Source organism: Gadus chalcogrammus, chromosome 18 (genome assembly GCF_026213295.1).
Source record: "Gadus chalcogrammus isolate NIFS_2021 chromosome 18, NIFS_Gcha_1.0, whole genome shotgun sequence".
NCBI lineage: Eukaryota > Metazoa > Chordata > Actinopteri > Gadiformes > Gadidae > Gadus > Gadus chalcogrammus.
In genome coordinates, this window is record NC_079429.1 from 410,680 (window position 1) to 433,206 (window position 22,527).

At 49.5% G+C, this 22,527-nt stretch overlaps 5 protein-coding genes across 8 annotated transcripts; 2 read left to right on the forward strand and 3 right to left on the reverse strand.

Moving 5' to 3' along the window:
* Nucleotides 1-1,523: 1,523 nt before the first annotated feature.
* pdpk1b (3-phosphoinositide dependent protein kinase 1b) lies at nucleotides 1,524-9,933 on the reverse strand. The gene is made up of 14 exons (XM_056576404.1): nucleotides 9,819-9,933; nucleotides 7,663-7,926; nucleotides 7,395-7,437; nucleotides 7,136-7,273; nucleotides 6,813-6,957; nucleotides 6,615-6,709; nucleotides 6,446-6,521; nucleotides 5,402-5,470; nucleotides 5,002-5,098; nucleotides 4,697-4,870; nucleotides 4,381-4,598; nucleotides 4,110-4,167; nucleotides 3,122-3,274; nucleotides 1,524-2,324 (listed from the first exon to the last, which is right to left on the reverse strand). The coding sequence occupies exons 1-14, from the start codon at nucleotides 9,888-9,890 to the stop codon at nucleotides 2,211-2,213; spliced, it is 1,716 nt and encodes a 571-aa protein (XP_056432379.1). The 5' UTR covers nucleotides 9,891-9,933; the 3' UTR covers nucleotides 1,524-2,210.
* Nucleotides 9,934-10,191: 258 nt separating this feature from the next.
* Nucleotides 10,192-13,516, reverse strand: tsr3 (TSR3 ribosome maturation factor). Of its 2 annotated transcripts, none has more exons than XM_056576412.1 (6): nucleotides 13,156-13,516; nucleotides 12,566-12,776; nucleotides 11,719-11,912; nucleotides 11,437-11,604; nucleotides 10,653-10,707; nucleotides 10,192-10,540 (listed from the first exon to the last, which is right to left on the reverse strand). In XM_056576412.1, exons 1-6 carry the CDS (start codon nucleotides 13,265-13,267, stop codon nucleotides 10,396-10,398), a joined length of 885 nt encoding a protein of 294 aa, XP_056432387.1. In that variant the 5' UTR covers nucleotides 13,268-13,516; the 3' UTR covers nucleotides 10,192-10,395. The 2 variants fall into 2 exon arrangements, with proteins under 2 accessions (XP_056432387.1, XP_056432389.1); XM_056576414.1 differs by having other exon boundaries at nucleotides 10,450-10,540; nucleotides 10,633-10,707.
* Nucleotides 13,517-13,540: 24 nt separating this feature from the next.
* gnptg (N-acetylglucosamine-1-phosphate transferase subunit gamma) lies at nucleotides 13,541-17,270 on the forward strand. 2 transcript variants are annotated; one of them, XM_056576416.1, is made up of 11 exons: nucleotides 13,541-13,666; nucleotides 13,739-13,793; nucleotides 13,875-13,942; nucleotides 14,134-14,188; nucleotides 14,274-14,357; nucleotides 14,444-14,537; nucleotides 15,355-15,469; nucleotides 15,582-15,664; nucleotides 16,031-16,156; nucleotides 16,256-16,337; nucleotides 16,448-17,270. In XM_056576416.1, the coding sequence occupies exons 1-11, from the start codon at nucleotides 13,636-13,638 to the stop codon at nucleotides 16,513-16,515; spliced, it is 861 nt and encodes a 286-aa protein (XP_056432391.1). In that variant the 5' UTR covers nucleotides 13,541-13,635; the 3' UTR covers nucleotides 16,516-17,270. The 2 variants fall into 2 exon arrangements, with proteins under 2 accessions (XP_056432391.1, XP_056432390.1); XM_056576415.1 differs by having other exon boundaries at nucleotides 13,543-13,666; nucleotides 16,444-17,269.
* Nucleotides 16,996-21,505, reverse strand: LOC130370888 (uncharacterized protein C7orf50 homolog). Its single transcript, XM_056576424.1, has 6 exons — nucleotides 21,365-21,505; nucleotides 20,950-21,087; nucleotides 20,738-20,845; nucleotides 17,926-18,110; nucleotides 17,640-17,721; nucleotides 16,996-17,528 (listed from the first exon to the last, which is right to left on the reverse strand). Exons 2-6 carry the CDS (start codon nucleotides 21,061-21,063, stop codon nucleotides 17,349-17,351), a joined length of 669 nt encoding a protein of 222 aa, XP_056432399.1. The 5' UTR covers nucleotides 21,064-21,087; nucleotides 21,365-21,505; the 3' UTR covers nucleotides 16,996-17,348.
* LOC130370877 (G-protein coupled estrogen receptor 1-like) lies at nucleotides 17,338-22,518 on the forward strand. Of its 2 annotated transcripts, none has more exons than XM_056576405.1 (2): nucleotides 17,338-18,788; nucleotides 19,059-22,518. In XM_056576405.1, exon 2 carries the CDS (start codon nucleotides 19,108-19,110, stop codon nucleotides 20,290-20,292), a length of 1,185 nt encoding a protein of 394 aa, XP_056432380.1. In that variant the 5' UTR covers nucleotides 17,338-18,788; nucleotides 19,059-19,107; the 3' UTR covers nucleotides 20,293-22,518. The 2 variants fall into 2 exon arrangements, with proteins under 2 accessions (XP_056432380.1, XP_056432381.1); XM_056576406.1 differs by having other exon boundaries at nucleotides 19,126-22,518.
* Nucleotides 22,519-22,527: the final 9 nt, after the last annotated feature.

A 22,527-nucleotide genomic window follows, 5' to 3' on the forward strand; every position in this document is an offset into this window, starting at 1 on the left:
AATGACTTCCCACTCTGCGCCCTGGCTCTGGGCCTACGTCCTGACTCCTCCCCAGCCCCCGCCATGCGGCCAGGAGGGACCCCATTGGGGGGGAACCCTTGAGGGAGGACCTCGCGTATGGTGAAAACTAAAAGCTTCAAAAAGAACGTTTTGTTTCTTAACGAAAGCACAGGTTTAAATCGTCTGCTCAATTTACTCCTTGGGCCAAATGTAACGAGGGGAGAGAAGCGAGCCAAGTCGGGCCGCTCCCCATAACATCAGAACCCCCAGGAGGAACCTACGAGGAACCTTCAGAGGACCTCAGGAGGAGCCTACGAGGAACCTTCAGAGGACCTCAGGAGGAACCTACGAGGAACCTTCAGAGGACCTCAGGAGGAACCTACGAGGAACCTTCAGAGGACCTCAGGAGGAACCTACGAGGAACCTTCAGAGGACCTCAGGAGGAACCTACGAGGAACCTTCAGAGGACCTCAGGAGGAACCTACGAGGAACCTTCAGAGGACCCCAGGAGGAACCTACGAGGAACCTTCAGAGGACCTCAGGAGGAACCTACGAGGAACCTTCAGAGGACCTCAGGAGGAACCTACGAGGAACCTTCAGAGGACCTCAGGAGGAACCTACGAGGAACCTTCAGAGGACCTCAGGAGGACCCTCAGGAAGAACCTTCAGAGGACCTCAGGAGGACCCTCAGGAAGAACCTTCAGAGGACCCTCGGGAGGAACCTTCAGAGGACCCTCGGGAGGAACCTTCAGAGGACCCTCGGGAGGAACCTTCAGAGGACCCTCGGGAGGAACCTTCAGAGGACCCTCGGGAGGAACCTTCAGAGGACCCTCGGGAGGAACCTTTAGAGGACGATCCCAACCGTTGGCCGTCTGATCCAGAGCCTACAGCCGCTGGTTGAGGAGAGATCTAAGGTGAGAGTTGAGGAGGCTTCTTCCTGTCCGACATCGGGGGGGGGGGGGGGGGGGGGGGGTCAGCATAAAGATTCTTTCAGGACAAACTAAATTTGAGTCTACAATCCCGCCAAAAGAAAAGGTAAATATTCAAACCACAAAGAAAAGAGCCAGTGATGGTACAGAACAGCCAGATCAGTCAATAATAAGAGCTATGGTTGCCACAAAAAAAAAAGGTCAAAATACCCATGATTCAAAACTTGTATAAAGGATATTTCCAGTGCCCTATGAGAGTGAGGCGGACTGCGCTACAGGACAGGCCGTGCAGGAAAGCGAAGCACGTTATGATGAAGAGTCAAAGCTAGTGGCATGGTCACCCGCTCCCTTTAGCAATATATCCACAAACGGTCTTTGGAGAGCTCCCACTAGAAGAACAGAAACCCTAGTAGATGGGCCGTCCGGGAGCCCCGCTCCCTGGCAAGGAGACCCTTACTGGACTAGGGGGTACCAAGAGCCAGAGGACACGCCCCCCCCGGAGGACACGCCCCCCCCGGAGGACACGGCCCCCAGAGGACACACCCCCCCCGGAGGACACGGCCCCCAGAGGACACGGCCCCCCCGGAGGACACGGCCCCCCCGGAGGACACGGCCCCCCCGGAGGACACGGCCCCCCCGGAGGACACGGCCCCCCCGGAGGACACGGCCCCCCCGGAGGACACGGCCCCCCGGAGCAGGGTGGCCGGGGTGGGTCAGGGTGAGAGCCCGCCCGAGTCCTAACCCTGACCCGGGATCAGGTTACATCTGCAGCGACTATGTAGTATATATGCTCTAGAAATGGGCTTTTTGAATACTCCTTACACGTACAATGAAGGATAAGAATATGGTTGAAGTATCACACTGTATCCGCGCTGTTGGACACAGCTGGACTGATTCTAGTCGTCATAGCAGCAGGAAACCAGCCCTTGCACCTGACGGAGTTGGAGGGTACCGCAGCCTGTGGTTCTACAGACAAGACAACTTTTCTTTTTGCTTTCCCTTGCAGGTTGGATGAGAAGCAGATGTGCAGGGTAAGCAGTCTCATCATCCACACGTGGACCAATGCAACACAAGCCTCACAGAACAAGCAGGCACTCTGGATCCACCGTGTGTTATCCCGTGGTTCTGCTCAGAAAAAAACTAACAAGGTCTAGATGCCAGCGTCTCTAAAAAGAGTGTTTACATAGCGGTGATGAAGGACACTAAAGAGGATGTTACTCTGCTCAGTGATTGGCCTTGGAGCAAAGAGGGAGGAGGCGGGGCCACAGAGGAGCCTCGACCCTATAGGCCAGGGCCTTGGTGGCTTTGATAGATCTTTCTCCAGACTTCCTGGATCTTCTTGCACCATTTGTCAGCATTCCCACTGGGATCCATTAGATAATACGTTCGATTGGGCTGCAAGGGGGAAAGAAAAAATAAAATACAACCCGGTTACTCACGCTCAAAGCTACAGCATTATAAAACCTCACACGTCAACATCATGTCAACAGCTGAGAATCAATATTGTGTCCACATTTTATTTGAGCATTAAAGCTTCAGTGGAAAAGGACCATTATGTAATGGTTAATAGGATCACCACATTGTTTTTTTTAACTCTGCTGAACACTCCTGTCCTGCAAGAGCTTTGGTCCTACTCTTGGTTTCATCATCTGTAACAGCCATCAATCAGGCCCCCCATCTCAGCCATCAGGCCCCCCATCTCAGACATCAGGCCCCCCATCTCAGACATCAGGCCCCCCATCTCAGACATCAGGCCCCCCATCTCAGACATCAGGCCCCCCATCTCAGCCATCAATCAGGCCCCCCATCTCAGCCATCAATCAGGCCCCCCATCTCAGCCATCAATCAGGCCCCCCATCTCAGCCATCAGGCCCCCCATCTCAGCCATCAGGCCCCCCATCTCAGCCATCAGGCCCCCCATCTCAGCCATCAGGCCCCCCATCTCAGCCATCAGGCCCCCCATCTCAGCCATCAGGCCCCCCATCTCAGCCATCAGGCCCCCCATCTCAGACATCAGGCCCCCCATCTCAGCCATCAGGCCCCCCATCTCAGACATCAGGCCCCCCATCTCAAACATACAGGGTTGGCCTACAATATGAAGGTCATCTCTAAACTGAACCTACACTCTTGACCACCACATGTTTTCATGGAGGATCTAAAGGATCTCTCTCCGATCCTCTCTCTCTGTTTACCGTGTGAACAAAGAAGGTCTTGAAGTTCTTGGCCTCGGGCCGCAGCTCCAGGGACCAGGGGATGGTACCCTTCAGGACCTTGTTGACCGGGTCCACGTAATACAGGTGTGGGCCCTCGGTGAGCAGCAGCTGCCTCCGCCTGGCAAACAGACCCTGTGGAGCATGTCATAGGTTCAGACCCCAGCCCCCAAAGGCCTAACCCTAACCCTAGCCCAAAGGCCTAACCCAAAGGCCTAACCCAAACCCTAGCCCAAAGGCATAACCCAAACCCTAGCCCAAAGGCCTAACCCAAACCCTAGCCCAAAGGCCTAACCCTAGCCCTAGCGCCTAACCCAAAGGCCTAACCCAAATACCTAACCCAAACCCTAGCCCAAAGGCCTAACCCTAGCCCAAAGGCCTACCCCAAAGGCCTAACCCTAGCCCAAAGGCCTAGCCCAAAGTCCTAACCCAAAGGCCTAACCCAAACCCTAGCCCAAAGGCCTAGCCCAAAGGCCTAACCCAAAGGCCTAGTCCAAAGGCCTAACCCAAAGGCCTAACCCTAACCCAAAGGCCTAACCCTAGCCCAAAGGCCTAACCCAAAGGCCTAGCCCAAACCCAAAGGCCTAACCCAAAGGCCTAACCCAAACCCTAGCCCAAAGGCCTAGCCCAAAGGCCTAGCCCAAAGGCCTAGCCCAAAGGCCTAGCCCAAAGGCCTAGCCCAAGGGCCTAGCCCAAAGGCCTAACCCAAAGGCCTAACCCAAACCCAAAGGCCTAACCCAAAGGCCTAACCCAAACCCTAACCCAAAGGCCTAACCCAAAGGTCTAACCCTAGCCCAAAGGCCTAACCCAAAGGCCTAACCCTAACCCTAGCCCAAAGGCCTAATCCCCCTGCTCCATATAATCAAGGGTATAAACAAAACTTTATGAAACTACCAAAACACAGGTTAACGTAAATCGTATTTAAAGAAACAATGACTCAAAGGCCATTAGAAAACGAGAGAACATTCACCTTTCGTTTATCAACTGGGCCCATTTTGAGGATCAGGTTATTCTCAACAAACTGGTGCCTGGTCAAAGGGAAGACAGACACAAACCCAATCAATACACACACACTACATACCACCCCCTACACACACACACACACACACACACACACACACACACACACACACACACACACACACACACACACACACACACACACACACACACACACACACACACACACACACACACACACACACACACACACACACACACACACACACACACACACACACCAGGGGTTTCCAGTTGTCTGTTTGTCCAGCAGCAGCTGCTTCTCCTCCTCAGAGAACTGCAGGTCGAGCTCAAAGGAGTTGTTGTCCAGGTCGTGGATGTACTGCTCGATGTTGCTGCTGGACCTCTGGGGCGGCAGGGACTCCGGGGCGGACAGCGAGTGGGAGGAGCTGGACTGGCTCACCTGCATGCTGCTGAACTGGCTCAGCAGGTCGTCGTACTGCGGGCCCAGAGAGAGGGTTAGGCGCTGGACACGCCTACTGGCTACCGTCTCCCACTCTACCTCAAAGCCACCACAATGAATCCACAGCATCTCACGTTTCCGTAGCAGTCCTCGTCATCCTCCGACATGGCGGGCAGGTATGGTGTCAGCTTGGGAGGCGACTGCAGGTGGAGGTCATCCCAGGACGTGGTCTCGAAGAAGGGATGCCGTCTCAACGGGTCGTAGCCCCCCATCTCCTCACAGCCGATCCGCATGGAGGGGTCCAGAGACTGGAGAAGGTCACGGGATGTAGGTCAACATGGAGGTTTCCTCAACCACTCGTTATGATCTGTTAGTTGGATTCATGCTCCCTTCAGTACGATAACCTGGTTCTGCTTGGAAACTAAAGAACATGACCTACCAAAAGCCTTTGAACAAGATCCTTGGCTTTGGGGAAGAACTTCTCTGGGAACTCGTACTCCAGCTTTGTTATCTTCTGGAATATTAGGTACTCGTTTCTGCAGCCGAGCAGTGAACCAAGAGGAAATGGGGGGAGAGTTAATGTGAGTAAAGTGACAGGGACTGACAGTAATGGAGGAAGGTTTGGACAAGAACTGGGTGCCCGCTAATAATATGAATAATCACTCAGTTTCCCATCAAAAGATTTAACATTTAGCTCCATCTTTTCCCATTGGTTTAAATGTTCTGTTCTACGCTCCTAGTAATAAAACATTGTATATATATATATATATATATAAAACAAACACGCGGTCTAGAATGTTATCCAGATGGACCCTCTGCACAAGGACAGTAAAACTTACCCAGCTCTGAAGGGCGGTAACCCGGCGACCAGCTGATATATTATACATCCCAGCGCCCAAAGGTCTGAACTGTAAGAGAAGATGGACGTTACATTGGACCAGGAGGTGGACGTTACATTGGACCAGGAGGTGGACGTTACATTGGACCAGGAGGTGGACGTTACATTGGACCAGGAGGTGGACGTTACATTGGACCAGGAGGTGGACGTTACATTGGACCAGGAGGTGGACGTTACATTGGACCAGGAGGTGGACGTTACATTGGACCAGGAGGTGGACGTTACATTGGACCAGGAGGTGGACGTTACATTGGACCAGGAGGTGGACGTTACATTGGACCAGGAGGTGGACGTTACATTGGACCAGGAGGTGGACGTTACATTGGACCAGGAGGTGGACGTTACATTGGACCAGGAGGTGGACGTTACATTGGACCAGGAGGTGGACGTTACATTGGACCAGGTGGACGTTACATTGGACCAGGAGGTGGACGTTACATTGGACCAGGAGGTGGACGTTACATTGGACCAGGAGGTGGACGTTACATTGGACCAGGAGGTGGACGTTACATTGGACCAGGAGGTGGACGTTACATTGGACCAGGAGGTGGACGTTACATTGGACCAGGTGGACGTTACATTGGACCAGGAGGTGGACGTTACATTGGACCAGGAGGTGGACGTTACATTGGACCAGGAGGTGGACGTTACATTGGACCAGGAGGTGGACGTTACATTGGACCAGGAGGTGGACGTTACATTGGACCAGGAGGTGGACGTTACATTGGACCAGATGGACGTTACATTGGACCAGGAGGTGGACGTTACATTGGACCAGGAGGTGGACGTTACATTGGACCAGGAGGTGGACGTTACATTGGACCAGGAGGTGGACGTTACATTGGACCAGGAGGTAGACGTTACATTGGACCAGGAGGTGGACGTTACATTGGACCACAAGGTGCTTAATAATCCACTCAATGGTTATAGAGGTTCCTGTTGGTCCCGTAACGCAGGGAGTGGAACACGATTGAAGATCCCTCACCTCTTGCAGGCCGACTTATCTGTCAGCAGCTCGGGGGAGACGTACTGGGCCGTCCCAACAAAGGAGTTCGCTTTAGCTGCAAGAAAATGCAGAAGATTGAGTCAAAATAAAAGTGAAGTAGCAGAGAAATGCTGCTGAAGACCAGGCTGCTCACGGCGCTCCAACTTACATTGCTTACTGTCAGTTAACTGCTTTGCAGTCCCAAAATCTGTGATTTGGATGTGCATATCTTCACTCAGTAGAATATTCTCTGGCTTCAGATCTCTGTTATCAAACAGACATACGAGTGAGGCAAGCTCTTCAGCAAGATAATTACATGACAAAGTAATGGTTTAACAAGATTCAATGTGACGATTGATCAGCTTACCTATGTATTATCTCCTTATTGTGTAAATATTCTAGAGCACAAACAATTTCTGCTGAGTAGAATCGAGTACAGGTCTCATCAAAAGAACCGATTTTACGAATGTATTTTAGAAGTTCCCCATTCTTAGCAAAGCTAAGACCAAAATCTGAAAAAAGTGTTAAGGTAAACACGCATAAAATATAATTTACATGATTGATACACTGTAATCACGACTGCTCAAATGCAGTCATAGGAACTTTAATAACCTGAGCAATTTGAAAAGAACAGGATGTTTTTCAGTCATTCTCCACAAGACACAGCATGCCATCTTTGTTTAAGGATACACAACTTCTCGTCATCTTGAAAGGTGAAGTAGAGTTTGACGAAGAATGGGTGATCTAGATTTGACAACAGATCTCGCTCTCTTTTCACATACTGGGCTTTTTTGGACTTCACAATATGCCGCTTGTCCAGAATCTTAACTGAAACACACATTGAGAGAAGAAGTTCAATACACACAAGAGCCGTCAGTCATGAGGAGATAGGAGATCCCACAGTGCCACCCGCTACTCAGCACATGTCCAGACAGAAGATTTTACCTACTTGCATATTCCTTCCCCGTTGATTGTTCCTTTGCCAGGACAACCTTTGAAAACAAACCAGAAGGATACAATCCATCACCTGGGATTTCTATTGATGCGCCTTGACAACACGTCCATCCCCTCCTCAGCCCCAGTGAGGACCCTAACCACAGTAAACCTCAGATGAACCGCAGATGGTTCACTGAAGCATCTTGACCACAAGAATGCTTGCATGTAACAACATCAATCCAGCGCTGATTCAGAGGTTCGATGGAATGCAGGTGACGTACTGTCGAGAAGGAGCCCTCTCCCAGGATCTTGCCAAACTTGAAATCCTCCGGCCTCTTCTTGCGAGGCTGGGAGGCCTGCATGGCCGTCTGGGTGCGTAGCTCCGCGGCCCTGGCCTCCGTGGACGGGGCCTCCATGCTGGGACAGAGGCTGCTACTTGCACCTGGGATGGCAAGTGGCGAGCAGGTGTCAGGCTGGTTTCTTACCATTGAGGGATGTGGGCAGGGACAGATGACAACGCTGGTCTGAATGGGCACAACATCATACTGCAACGGGAGGAGAAGGAGGTCGTTAGGGACGGAGCGGCCACCACGCAGGAATCTATTCAGGCCGTCGCCCTTGAGGGGTCCCGTTCAACTCACCTCCTTTAGATATTTTAAACATTTAGCCTAGCCAGTGAAAGCCTCATAATTACTTGGAATTAATAAGCAAGTATAGACATTAACATTTAAGTCATTTAGCAGACGCTTTTATCCAAAGCGACTTACATCAGTTAATACACACATTGACACACCAACGGCCGAGTCACCACGCAGGGCGACAGCCAGCTCTTCAGGAGCAGTCAGGGTTAAGTGTCTCGCTCAGGGACACATCAACACTCAGCTAGGAGGAGCTGGGGATCAAACTAGCAACCTTTCGGTTGCTAGTTTTTCAACTGCTCTACCTCCTGAGCTAGGCCGACCCCGAGTTCTGAGCTATGGCTAAATGAGAAATTCAATATTCAAGGAACTAGTTCTGAGAGCCTTGAACCAATTGGCATGATGGGACACATAGGAAGAGATATCAAACGCATATCCTAATATTTATTAATCTTATACACACACTAATAAAGGGGTAAAGAGTGCTCAGAAGTTTATGTGATCAATAAACAGGATTATTAAAGCATGACAAGATATCCACGTGACATTATGATACATGACATTCGGATTAAACAAACGTAATAGTGAAGTAGAGTGAAAAGTTTTGCCTGTTGTCAGGAAGCCATTCATTTATTAGTCGAATTGCGGCCTAATATTTAGGATTGGAAACTTGGTGGACAAGACAACACTGAGTAACGGCCCATTAAACGAGTCCATACACCGCCGGTCCCACCCTGCAGGGCCAAGAGGAGAAACTGTGGATACAACTGCTTGACTGATCATTGCAGCGGCTTGCTGTTTCCATACTAGTCAATCGGTGTTTCACGAAATAAAAACAAAATACGTGGATGTGAAATCTGGCGAATACATTCCCCGAGATGTCAACTCTTATTGCACGTGACAGTCTGATAGATTAGCTGATTGCCATGTTTTCTATCTTTAAACCTCAAACTTTGTGCTAAATAAGTCCGACCGTCACTAGTCTGAAAGGTCGTCTCACTAGAGGAGGCTTCTCGGCCTGTTATTCCTGGTTATTAAACTGGTGGAAAGGTGTGGTCATTAACCCACGACTCTCTCTACGTCTCTCAGTGGACTATTCGGCCCCATCACCGGGAACAAGCAGGATTATGAATGTCAACGAGGCACCGGGACGACTAGATGATCATGAGGCCTCAACAAAGTTTGTTTGCGAGCTCGTAGTGTTAGCTCACAGGCGAGCTAACATGAGCTAGCGCTGTAAACCGAGAAGCCGGCCGCTGACAGCGAGTTAAACTTCACCGACCTGCCATCGGCTTCAGAGACCCGACATGGGACCGACCCACCCGGACCTGGACTTCACTTCCCAAAAATTGTCAAGATTAGCGATTGTGAAACATGAATTATCTTGCCGTCAACTACTGAAATGTTGATAACATGTAGCCCCGACCAGTGCTAATTCCCGTTAGCTCCGCGGCGTAAGAAGCGCGAAGCTGCAACCCATGAAGCATCAGAGGAGCTACGATGCTAACCTCAGAGCAGCTACGATGCTAACCTCCTCCAACCACCGGGACCCGCCATGTGTCACACAAACAACAACTATTGAGAGAACCCTAAAAACCGAACTAGAGCAGGTGCTGAAGTCACTAGCTGAAGTGAACATTAGCTGTTGTGCTGGCTCGTCATAGCGACTAGCTGCTCCTACTAGCTGCTCCTGCTAGCTATTCGAGGCCCGATGTTAGGGTTAGATCTGTTGTCCATCACATCCCACCCCAGAAGCGCTGCCATCGAAGACTCACACACGGGGAAACTACAATACTTGCCAATTGACTTGTGGCTCTTGCCATGGAAGTTTTCCGCGAGTATTTATTAGGAATAAAATAATTAGAGAACATCCAGTAATGGCTGCCTCTGCGCCTTCATTTTCGAGCTGTGACGTCGTTCCACAACAATGTTACCGCAAAGAGCGGACGACCCGCCCCCTGGGCCGCAGGCCCCGCCCCCATGGGACGCTGGCCCCGCCCTCGGGCACGCCCCCTCGCCACATTTACACCCTCCTCAGTCCTTTCACCTTTTACTCATACAATGACGCATCGCACTTTGGGCGCCCATTCCTTAATAACGTTGCGTTATTGGTTTGTTACGATTCAATGGACGACTTTCAATAATATCGTTTTATTTTCACCCTTTTCCGGAAATCCTGTGAATTCGTATCACAGGACTGGTAAAACTAGAAGTTTTTGCTGGCATTTTTATTTTTATTTCATGCCAATATTTTTACCCAATTCACATATTACAATTTTAACTTAGAGAATAATACGCAGACATCTAAAAACATAATTTTTTTATTTACAAATGTGTATTACTTTGAACATTACCCAAAAGGTTAGCTTACTTCCTTTATATCTTATAAACATCACTTGTCTTCCCCATCTTCTGCTTTATTTCATCATCATCATCATCATCTTCCTCGTCCTCTTCTACACCATCATCATCATCATCTGCATCCTCCTCTTCACTAGAATCCTCCTCTTCTTCAGGAGGCCTAAGCAGAAAGGGCAGATGAAGCTAATAAGACTCCAGGTGTTCAATGTGTCGATAGATCCCCAGTGTCTGGGGCTCACCCCCGGGTCTCACCCCAGTGCCTGGATGCTCACCCCTGGGGCCGGTTGAGACTGCAGCTCTCCCTTCCTGAGTCCACATCAAAGGGATCTGCAAAACACACTACGTGTTATTTGCTACTGCCCCCAATAGTACAATAAATGGAAATATTAATTAAAAAAATATATATATAATAAAAGCTTCCTATTGAAAATATATGTTTTGCACTGTACTACTGCTTTGGCAGCCACATCTTCTACAATGATAATTCCTTTATTTTATGCTAGGTTTTGGTCCAATCTGAGACTTGTATGTTAGTATCCCTGGGTTACCAGAGGTTTTGGTCCAATCTGAGCCTTTTATGCTAGTATCCCTGGGTTACCAGAGGTTTTGGTCCAATCTGAGGCTTGTATGTTAGTATCCCTGGGTTACCAGAGGTTTTGGTCCAATCTGAGGCTTGTATGTTAGTATCCCTGGGTTACCAGAGGTTAGGGTCCAATCTGAGGCTTGTATACGTTAGTATCCCTGGGTTACCAGAGGTTAGGGTCCAATCTGAGGCTTGTATACGTTAGTATCCCTGGGTTACCAGAGGTTTTGGTCCAATCTGAGGCTTGTATGTTAGTATCCCTGGGTTACCAGAGGTTTTGGTCCAATCTGAGGCTTTTATGTTAGTATCCCTGGGTTACCAGAGGTTTTGGTCCAATCTGAGGCTTGTATGCTAGTATCCCTGGGTTACCAGAGGTTAGGGTCCAATCTGAGGCTTGTATACGTTAGTATCCCTGGGTTACCAGAGGTTAGGGTCCAATCTGAGGCTTGTATACGTTAGTATCCCTGGGTTACCGAAGGGTTCCTCCTCCCGCGGGGCGGCGATGTACTCCTTCTCTGCAGAGAGCATCTCTTCCTCAGAGCTGCAGGCTGCGTAGCGTGCCAGGATGACCTTATTCAGCTCCAGGAATCCCGCCCCCCACTTGAACTTATTCAGCAGCAGCGCGGCCAGCTCCTGGAACCCTGAGGGGGGAGAGGCCATCAACACGACTCCTACAGAAACACCATCTTATATAGAATGAAATACTTCGATCAAATACACATCGAAAATAATATTAATCTGACTGCAGGCCGCACCTACGATGCAGAAGGTGGCTGCGAAGGCCTCCACGCAGGACAGCTTGCAGGGCTTGCCGTAGTTGACGGGGTTGGCTGCCACCAGATATGGCAGCAGCCTGGGATGAGACCCCACCATCTTACTGAAGGGCGTCTCCTCCAGTTTGGCCCAGGAACAGTCAATGACTGCCAGTCCATTCTGAGCCACGATAGTTCTGATCAGAGACATATTGCATTTCGCATTAAGGATACACCTATTGCCGTTTGTGGATCGCAAAACATAAATGCAGATATCCGCGTGAAACATAAGGACACATTCCACATGTTGAAATGCATTTCTTTGCTATTTAAACCTCCAGTCTCTAATAATACACTGGCTCACCCACACAGATATATTTACAAATATTATTATATTGTGATATTTCCTTTGTGCACAGGGATGATGATAAAGCAGATTAGAGAATTGTCAGGGTTGGGTCTGAATAATAAAGAATTGTTCAAATATTACAAGGAGATTATAGATTGTTGTTGTTGTTGCCGATCAGTAAAAATGACAAAGAAGCAAGTGGGATTTATCTACTCTTGCTTCCACCATTTTCAGACAAAACAAATGACCTGCATGGAATTTTATACCTACAGAATGGCTTCTCCTTACCGTTTCGAATGAAGTTAATATCCATCATTACCTTATTCCTCACCATCTACACATGACCTTGATAAGACTGGATTCAATGTTTGACAAACTCTGAAGTGACAGGGATCTTGTCGGCCATCAAAACGTATTGATGGAATGTCAGAGTGTGTGGATTGGAGGTCAATCCAACATCCAGCGGGCTCCTCATGCACCAGGAGGTGTCTCTGTGTTTACCTGTCGGCTGGTGTCACATACTTGGTGCCCATGGGGCTCAGTATGAGGCCGCTGAACCTCTGGTTGAGCCGCAGCCCTCGCACCAGGCCCTTCCGCACCAGCTTGCGTCCGGTGCAGCGCTTGGGGTCGCAATGGCCCAGGTCCCACATGGCGAGGGGACAGGGCAGCTTCACCGGAGCTGCCTCCCTGTCCTCCCGAGGCAGGAGGCTCGCTGACGGGCAGAACATACAGGTCTCTTCACCAGAGGGAGATGGTAGCAATAAACGCAACATGAAACCGATATTAACAACTAAAGCCAACACATTGGTTGGCTGTACATGTAATCCATACCAACGGTTACGATTCTGCATTTGACACATACAAACAAGGGAGGACGGACCATTAAGTATTAATCAAGTACTATAAAATGTTTAAATAAGAGTACTTCCATAGTATAAAATAAAAATTAACTGTGAAAGTAGGAATGCAGTTCGATGCCGTTGTTAGTTATTTCCTGTCCAGGTGACAGATTGGATGACAGGCTGAGGGGAAGCACCTGGGGTCACGTGTCAGCCCGAGGAGAACCCCCTGGGGTCACGTGTCAGCCTCACCTTCCAGGGCACACTGCATCTCCTCCGTGAACTGCTCCATGGACTTTCCCTTCATCTTGTGTCTTTTCTCCTTCCCCTTGCTTTCAAACTGACCCTGTTTCTTTCGTCCCATGCTGGCCCCTCACTAGTTACCTGCTGGCCCCTTGGTAGTTAACTTAGTATAAGTTAGTTATCGGTAATAGCAAGTCCCTGTTAGCAAACTAGTTAGAAATATTTACAAGTCCAAATCGATCCTAATTTAGAATGATCTCTAAGAAGTGTTGGTGAGGAACTGTTACCTACGCGATGAAAACATGCGTTGGTAAATAGCATGTCGGCTAGTCAGCTAGTCAGAGCGAAGGATGGGGGGCGCATGCGCAGTGGTCAGCTGACTTGTCACCTGATTGGTCACCTGATCACTCCAGCTTTTAGCAACACTGTGTTATAACGCGGTTGTTTCCTGTCCGTGTATTTCTATGAATAGCCGCTCTAATTGACGCTATGTGGTCGTGGCTGTACCTCAATCTCCTCCGTAAGTAGTTCAATTTCGTGCCGTTATCGCTGCGACCGTTTAAAACTCTAACGTTCACTTTTCTGTCTCTAGTGACTCCTGCGTTCGCAGGGAAGATGAAGATCGTGGACGAACCGAACACGTTCGGGTAATAAATACATAATATTTTAAACACAACCCTCTTGGGTTCTTCTAAATTCAGTCTGATCTAACAGCCGTTTCTCTCTAGATTGAACAACGCTATTCTGGCTCAAGGGAGCCGATTACAGCCCCGAGTGACGCCGTCCCCCGTCTCCGGTACAGGCCTGTTAGGCTCTATTACTGTAGATATAAGGTTTATTCTGTTAGGCTCTATTGTATATAAGGTTTATTCTGTTAAGCTCTATAAGATATGTTTATTACTATGCTCTGTTAGATATAAGGTTTATTCTGTTTGGGCTTCATTCAATAAAGAACATGCTCTAACCTTCATTCAAAAATGATTTTAGGTCCAGCCCATCTCCATCATTTGGCTGGAAAGTGTTTCAGTTTAATAGAGTCGATGTAAGTTCACTGTACAACATCACAAGGTCTTACCATTTCATTAGAAATATAAAAAATAGTATAAAATAACAACTATTTTTAACAGGTATAAATATGAATTCTGTCCATTCCACAACGTCACACAACATGAGCAGTCCTTCAGATGGAACGCCTACAGTGGAATCCTGGGGTAACTAACCTCACTGAAGACCACAGCACTGCTGGAGCCAACGTCTGACCTCATGGAGCTCACCTTGTCCTCACGTGTTCCTCCAGGATCTGGCAGCAGTGGGAGATGGTGAACAACTCCTTCACCGGCATGTGGATGAGCGAGGGGGACGCATGCGCCAGTAGGAACAGGCAGACCAAGGTGTGGACATTAATTTACAGCCCTGATGCACAGAATGAGTTGAAACCTTAATCACGGCAGGTAATCTGATGATCAGGCACACTGATATGTGATGCGTAATCTCATCTTGATTTAAGGTATTTCGCCACAATGGTCTCATAATTAAGTTATAGATGTCCAAAGTATAGATGGGCCACACTGCTGATCCTCACCCGGCGTCGTCGTGGCCCGACGGTGTGGTGACTGACGGTGTGTGGTGACTGACGGTGTGTGGTGACTGACGGTGTGGTGACTGACGGTGTGGTGACTGACGGTGTGTGGTGACTGACGGCGTGGTGACTGACGGTGTGGTGACTGGTGACTGACGGCGTGGTGACTGACGGTGTGTGGTGACTGACGGTGTGTGGTGACTGACGGTGTGTGGTGACTGACGGCGTGGTGACTGACGGTGTGTGGTGACTGACGGCGTGGTGACTGACGGCGTGGTGACTGACAGCGTGGTGACTGACGGTGTGGTGACTGGTGACTGACGGCGTGGTGACTGACGGCGTGGTGACTGACGGTGTGGTGACTGGTGACTGACGGCGTGGTGACTGACGGCGTGGTGACTGACGGTGTGGTGACTGGTGACTGACGGCGTGGTGACTGACGGCGTGGTGACTGACGGTGTGTGGTGACTGACGGCGTGGTGACTGAAGGTGTGGTGACTGACGGCGTGGTGACTGACGGCGTGGTGACGGTGTGTGGTGACTGGCGGCGTGGTGACTGACGGCGTAGTGACTGACGGCGTGGTGACTGACGGTGTGGTGAGTGATGGTGTGATGACTGATGACTGCAGGTCCACCTGACGTGTGGCGTGGGCAGCCGCCTGGCCGCCGTGTCCGAGCCCAGCACCTGTGTTTACCACCTGACCTTCGAGACGCCGCTGGTCTGCCATCCACACTCCCTCCTCGGTAGGCAACACAAGCACTCTCGGTGTACCTCTCCAACATCCGTCTTGTCTGAGTCGGGGGTACGTCCCGGTAGATGACTAACCCTGCGTTGTGCTGCTGGTGTCCTGCCCAGTGTACCCCACCCTGAGTGAGCTGCTGCAGAAGGAATGGGACGAGGCGGAACAAGCTCGCTACGAAGGCCTCATCACAGAGCAGGTAAGGACCAGCAGTGATTAGAAACTCCCTACGGGACCGACGTGAAGTCAAACGGCCGATGTTTCCACCCTAGAACAGGGGAGCCAGTTAGTTTCCGTCCATGCTGAAAGAGGGTTTGCTCTGATACTGGTGTCATAATCCCTTTGAATGGATGAATAAGGGATGGTGAAGTCTAAACACATTTGTGGTTAAGAAAAGATGTTTGGGGTTGGGAAGTTGTTGACCATTATTCTGGCCCTCTACAATATCTATCACAATATGTGGGCCTTGTTCCTAGTACTATGTATCCATGTTTATACTGGATTATATATATATATATATATATATACATACATATATACATACTCATGTATCGTCTGGCTACAGGGGTACAACAATCTTCTGAGGGATATCTTTGAAGATGCTGGTTTGCTGAAGAGCCAGAGAGTGAAGGTGAAAGCCGAACTCCCCGGTCTCCCAAAGACACACTCGTCCCTCCAGGAGTGTAGCGAGGTACGTACATGGGCAGGGGGTTTCACCTCATTGGACCATCTGCTGTACGTTTAAATGCCAACGATAGCCCAGAACAGTAACCCTTCTTAAATCCTGTAGGACTACCAGAAACAGAGTGAAGAAATGGAAAGACTACGCGCGCTCCTCACCAAAAACAACATTCCCTTTGACTCCACCGGCGGTGAGTCCCTGTCACTCAGCACTCTGCCTAAAGACCCAGCGACCACATAGTGCCCAGGCAGGCCGCCTGCAGGCCAGTGGACTGAACCCTCTCCCTGTTCCTGAAGGCAGGGCTCCAGCCAGCTCTACGGCCCCCAACCCACAACAACAAAGGGGAGATCCTGGCGCCCTGGACCTGATGTGAAAGTTATTTTTGATATTTTCAGGAGTTCTTCGTGTTGTAACGGAGGACTTGGGCAACTAAAGGGAAGCTTGTTGAATGTGGATATAAATCTAAAGAGTCGGCATGGAGAATAAAGATTTTAGTATTCTGGTTTTCTATACGATTGTATTACCTTTGTTAGGCTAAAGATATTATATACATTACATCATTACAACTTGTTTGTACTACACCCCCTGCTGGTGTAACTGCGATATCGCTCTTGTACTATGAGTGCTATTCATTCTATCCAATGCCTGAAGGGAGGCGGGGGGTTTGTGTAAATGTAAATATCCCAAGATGAGAATGAACCGTCCTAATTGACCTCAATCTCCAGTTGCTGGTGAACCAATTGCTTAGCAATATTAGGCTGTTATTAGGTTTTTCGGAAGTTAACACCATTCGGTATCGTGAAGGTTAGTACACACAGGTCCCAGATAGTAGACTAGTATACTCAGTTAAACCAATACCAATATGCAATTTAGTTAATGATGTTTATTTGTTCCAGAAGGCGACCCTCTAAGACATTAGACTGAACGGGACCACAGCAGGTCCGTCTGTCCCTCCCTGTAGCCCATAGGAGCCGACCCTACAGATAACAGATTCATCCATACCCCTCTGTAAAAACAAAGGCTTTGTGATCAATAATGGACGTCTAGGTCAGAAATACAGATAGAGTTGATATGTTACAAGAAACCGTGCCCACATCAAAATATAAAAATGGATAGTCACAGGGCAGACAGAGCCCCCTAGGGACGTGAGGGCTCCACCCTGGGGGGGGGGGGTCCACCCTGGGGGGGTCCGGGCGGCGGATCAGGACAGCAGCTGGAGCACCTCTCTGGCTCTCTGCATCTTCTGCTGCTGCTCCGGGTCCCAGGGCCCGTCCCCGAGGCTCTTGACCAGGGCCTCCGCCTTCTGCACCGTCAGGTCCCGGGAGGCGCCGCGCAGACCCTCGATGTACAGCAGCAGCACCGGGAAGCTCTCGTCAGGGACCTGGGGGGACAGACCTCCATGAAGCCCTGAGGGGGGACTGACCTCCATGACCTCTGAGGCCCTGATGACTGAACCCTGGAGCCTCAAGGGGTGCAGCGGTGTGGGGCTTACCTTCTCAGAGTCGTACATCTGCTGCAGTAACCACGTCTGCCTGTGCTTCTGGAACTTCCACGCGGCGCGGTTCTCATTCCAGCTAAGAGTCAAACCACAAGGATGTCAGCGTGGGAGGGCCTCGCCTCCATGAGGCCGGATCAGAGGCCCACATCCTCAGCCTGGCAGCGACATCATCTCATCCTCCAATACAAACTAACGTGGACGTTGCCTACAAACCCGGCCCGTTTCCTAGTTAGTCCCCAGCATGGACGGAGAAATGACCCCGAGGACCCCGGCTACGCACCAGGTGAGGTAGTCCAAGTTCTGTCGTGACGGCAGCACCTTCTCCGGGGCCACCTTCTCCACCGTCTTCCCCTCGGCCTTCAGCTGGGCCTTCTCCTCCTTCTTCCGGATCTTCTTGAGTTTCCTCTCGAGAACCCGGCGCTCCTCGGGGTTCGGCTCCTCCCCCTCCTGGGTGGGCTCTGTAACCTGGCAACACACAACACATGCTGCTCGTCAGGGGGTCCAAGTATTACCATAACCATCGTCATCATCATAGTTAATAACATAACTGGGAATCAGGGGAAGAAAGAAAAAGTATTTTTGCACATTCCCAGAAAGGTCTGAATGCTTTTCCGGCTCACTTTTACCTGTAAAAATCTCCAGAATGCTACAAGGTAGAATTCAAACCTGAAAACTAAAGATAATGAAGTGATGCAGCAGAGTCCACCAAACAGCCTAGACCTCCGCTGTTTAGTGTCAACACCCCGTGGCTCCAGCCCTCCCTCACCTTTACCTGACTCCCATATTTACATATTTCTACTTTCTACATTCCCTTGTTGCTCACTGGTAACGCGCCTCTAGGTTTCCAGAACTTTCTTCGAAGTCAAGCTCATTACAGCGATGGTAAAATTACAATCCAAAAGAAGTTCCAGCTCAACTCTCTCTAAAGATCTGGACGTTAGAGTGCCCTAAATATGCTGAATGGTAGGAGGGGACGCGCCTGTACTTCCACTTCTGCTCTAGGATGGCAGTTCACTAGCAAGGGAAAAGCAGAAGACAGAATGGACCTTATCCTTCCTACTTCTCAGCTCCATGACAGTGATGACCAACATCTCAACCGTCAGCGTGATGCAGTTCAACACGGACCCAAACTAAAGCCTGCAGGTTGGTGTCTTTTTTCAGAGCTACTGTATAGTCACTTTGATCCTCAGAGCAGAAAACTGCTGCTTTGGCAAATACAAAAAGCATGAAATGTATTCATGAAAACCAGATATGATTACTTTGATGACTCATTTCCATCTTAATAATAATAATAATAGTAATTAGAAATAAATACATTTTAAAACAATTAAGGCAAAAGCAACAAAGCCGCCAACACGTCGGACACCATGACGGCCCAACGACCCTCTTCTCCCCCTCACCTTACTGCCTTAGGTTACTGAGCAGCCATTAGCCGTTGATCTGCATCAATGAAACAGAAGACATGTTTATGGCGCTCCAGGTCCCCCAACGCCAACACGGCCCTGGTTCCCCTGAGGCCATGACACATGACCACAACGTCAACATGGAGGACTACTCTGAGCGCCACCACAACCTGACGGCGCCGCTCAACAGCTCTCTGAGGGCCGTCTCCATCATCCTGCAGGAGCCTTCAGGGGAGGACCACTACCTCCTGGGCCTCGTGCTGTCCTGCCTCTACACCGTGCTCCTCTTCCCGCTGGGCTTCGTGGGGAACGTCCTCATCCTCGTGGTCAACCTCAGCCCCGGCGGCGCTCTGAGCGCGCCCGACCTGTACTTCGTGAACCTGGCGGCGGCAGACCTCATGCTGGTGTCCGACTCGCTGATCGAGGTCTTCAACCTGAAGAGGGGCTACTACGAGAACGCGGCGCTGTGCACCTTCATGGCGCTCTTCCAGCAGGTCAACATGTACAGCAGCGTCTTCTTCCTGACCTGGATGAGCTTCGACCGCTGCAAGGTGCTGACGGGCGCGGCGGGCCGGCGGCCACCCGCCGCCCAGGCCCGGCTGAGCTGCTGCCTGGTGTGGGTGTCGTCCGGCCTGCTGACCGTGCTGCCCTTCGCCCTCGCCCACGCCCAGCACCGCGGGGAGCTGCACTTCTGCTTCGCCAACGTGTCCCAGGTGCTGTGGCTGGAGGTGACGCTGGGCTTCGTGCTGCCCTTCTGCGTGCTGGGGGTCTGCTACGGGAGGATCGCGCTGAGGCTCCTGCGGAGCCGGCGGGGGCCCAGCGGCCCGCAGCAGTGGCCCCGCCGGCTGAAGGCCCTCAGGATGATCTCCGCCGCCGTCCTGGTCTTCTTCCTCTGCTGGCTCCCGGAGAACGTGTTTGTGTGCGTGCACCTGCTGCGTGGGCCGGCGGGGGGGCGTGGCCTGGCGGGGGGGCACCGCAGCGTGTGGCAGGACTACCCTCTGGCCGCCCACGTGGTCCGCCTCGCCGCCTTCTCCAACAGCTGCCTGAACCCGCTCATCTACAGCTTCCTGGGGGAGACCTTCCGGGACCGGCTCAGGCTCTTCCTGAAGCAGCGCCGGGCGTCCGGCCTCCAGAGCCCCCGTCGCCCGCCCCCAACCCCCGGGCCGCAGCACCTGCGCTCCAATCAGCTCTCTAAGATATTCATCTACCCTCAGAAGACCCTCAAAGACCCCCCTGAGGGCTAGAACTCTCTCTGGGGAGTCGTTCTGCTTCAGGGGTCCTGCTGCTGCTGTTTATTGTTGCGTTTGCATTTCAGTCCCTTTTTGAGTTTTGTTAGTGCATGCTTTTAAATTTTCATTCATTGTTTAGAGAAGTTGTACACCCGATCGCAAGTTGAATGAGTAATTGTGGTTATTATTGGGAAATGAGTATTCTACAAATCCGATTTTGCAGGACTGATAAGCAGGCACAATAAACTGACAATAATCATGCCAAATAACATATTTTTAGCACATTTAAAATCAAAGGACACACTGACAAAAGGGTGACATTGATATAAAGTGGTGTGTATTTAGTTCTAGGTTTGTTGGACAAGGAGCACCGAACAATTATCAAAAAATAATAATTACATGAACTGTTCCAGTTCTTCAGCATATTTGATAGAGCGACCATGAAGGGTCTGGCCCTTACCTCTTGTGGTGCCTCCTTCTCCTCCTCCTCCTCCTCCCTGGAGTTCTTCTTGGGTTTTTTGTGCTTTTTTTGCTTTACCAATAATTCAGGAACCTCCTGTTCAGACTCCTGCTTAAATAAATTTAAAAAAAGGATATATATTACTGTTGTGATATTCTACCATAAAACAGCTGCCTTATATTCACGAGAGAAACGGCCACGTGATTCCGTACCTCCAGCTTCATCTTCTTGCTCTTCTTTTCCAGTTTGCGGTCCTTTTTTCTCTTTACAGACTCCACTTCATCCGACCCCTTGGTTCCGCTCCCGTTGGGCATGTCCTTAGCCATGGCTTATCTAATATACAGAATGGACTAAATAGTTTCCTAATTAATCATGGGGTAATTAATCATTTAGGTTCAGGGTTTGCCATTTTTAGGTTTCATGTACAACTAAATGAAACTACACTGGAATGAGCATGAACTAATATATGTTGAGTATATGCGACACATTTTATATAATATTCCTACTACGACCCTGTCAAATTGGCAAAATAACATAAGTTAATATAATCTACGTGTAGATCTGAAGTGCAACGTTCTAACTCTGTAACTCTGCCTACAGACACCGTGTCTACTTCACTTTAAATACCTTAATGTCGTCCAAGGGGCACTTCGTATTTGAAATAAAGTCACGAGGAAGAGCTGCAGAACTAAATGATCCTTTTCAAAGCATGGGAAACAAAAACCAGCATGTCGGTGGAGGCGGAAGTCACGTCACTGTCTTCTTCTTCTTGGGGTTTATCGGCGGTTGGCATCCACAACTTGGTGCATTACCGCCCTCTTCTGATCCAGTTAATGAATCAAAACAAAAATATCCAAACACTCACTCATTCACACCTTCTTTCTACTCTATATCCTATCATATAACCCTGTTTCTCTCAAAAAGCCAAACAATACTTTTATACAATTCCTCTTCATTAATCTTAAAATATTTTCCAAAGTATACTCCTGCATACCCAATTCTCTCAATTGATTTTTCATACTTTCCCTCTCCATCCCATAACCACTACAGTTCATTAAAACATGTTCCACTGTCTCCTCTACCTGGCACCCCTCACATAATCCAGTGGGGTGTTTTCCTATCAAATTCATTGTTTTATTTAGTGCACTGTGCCCCAACCTTAACCTTATCAAAATGTGTTCATCCTTCCTCTGACCACTATACCTTATTTTAACATTAACACTTTTTTGAATATTATATATCTCCCTTTCTCCTCACTGTCCCATTTGTCTTGCCACATTTTGTTAACTTTTCCCCATATCAGGCTTTTAACTTCTGCCTTACTTAAACTGATATTCATTTCTACTTTTTCCTTCTCCAATGCCTTCTTCGCCATCTTATCGGCTTTCTCATTTCCCTTCACCCTTACATGAGCTGGAACCCATAAAAAATTTATTTGCCTCCCCTGCTGAACGATTCTCGTAATAGACTGTAGAACTTCATATAACAAACCCTGGCGACTACTTGAATAAAAAGACCTCATACTTGCCAAAACTGATGCTGAATCTGTACAGATCACAATTTTTTCAACTGTACTTGATTCCACCCATTTTAATGCGACCAGCACCCCCAACATCTCCACTGTATAAACGCTTAAATTATCTGATGTTCTTCTATTAAACTCTATTCTTTTTGATGGAACAACTACTCCAAAACCACTCCTGTCTCAGGTTGTTTGGCACCATCTGTAAAAACATGAACCTACTCACTGTACTCTATAAGAAGATGAATATTAAAAACACTAGCCAGGT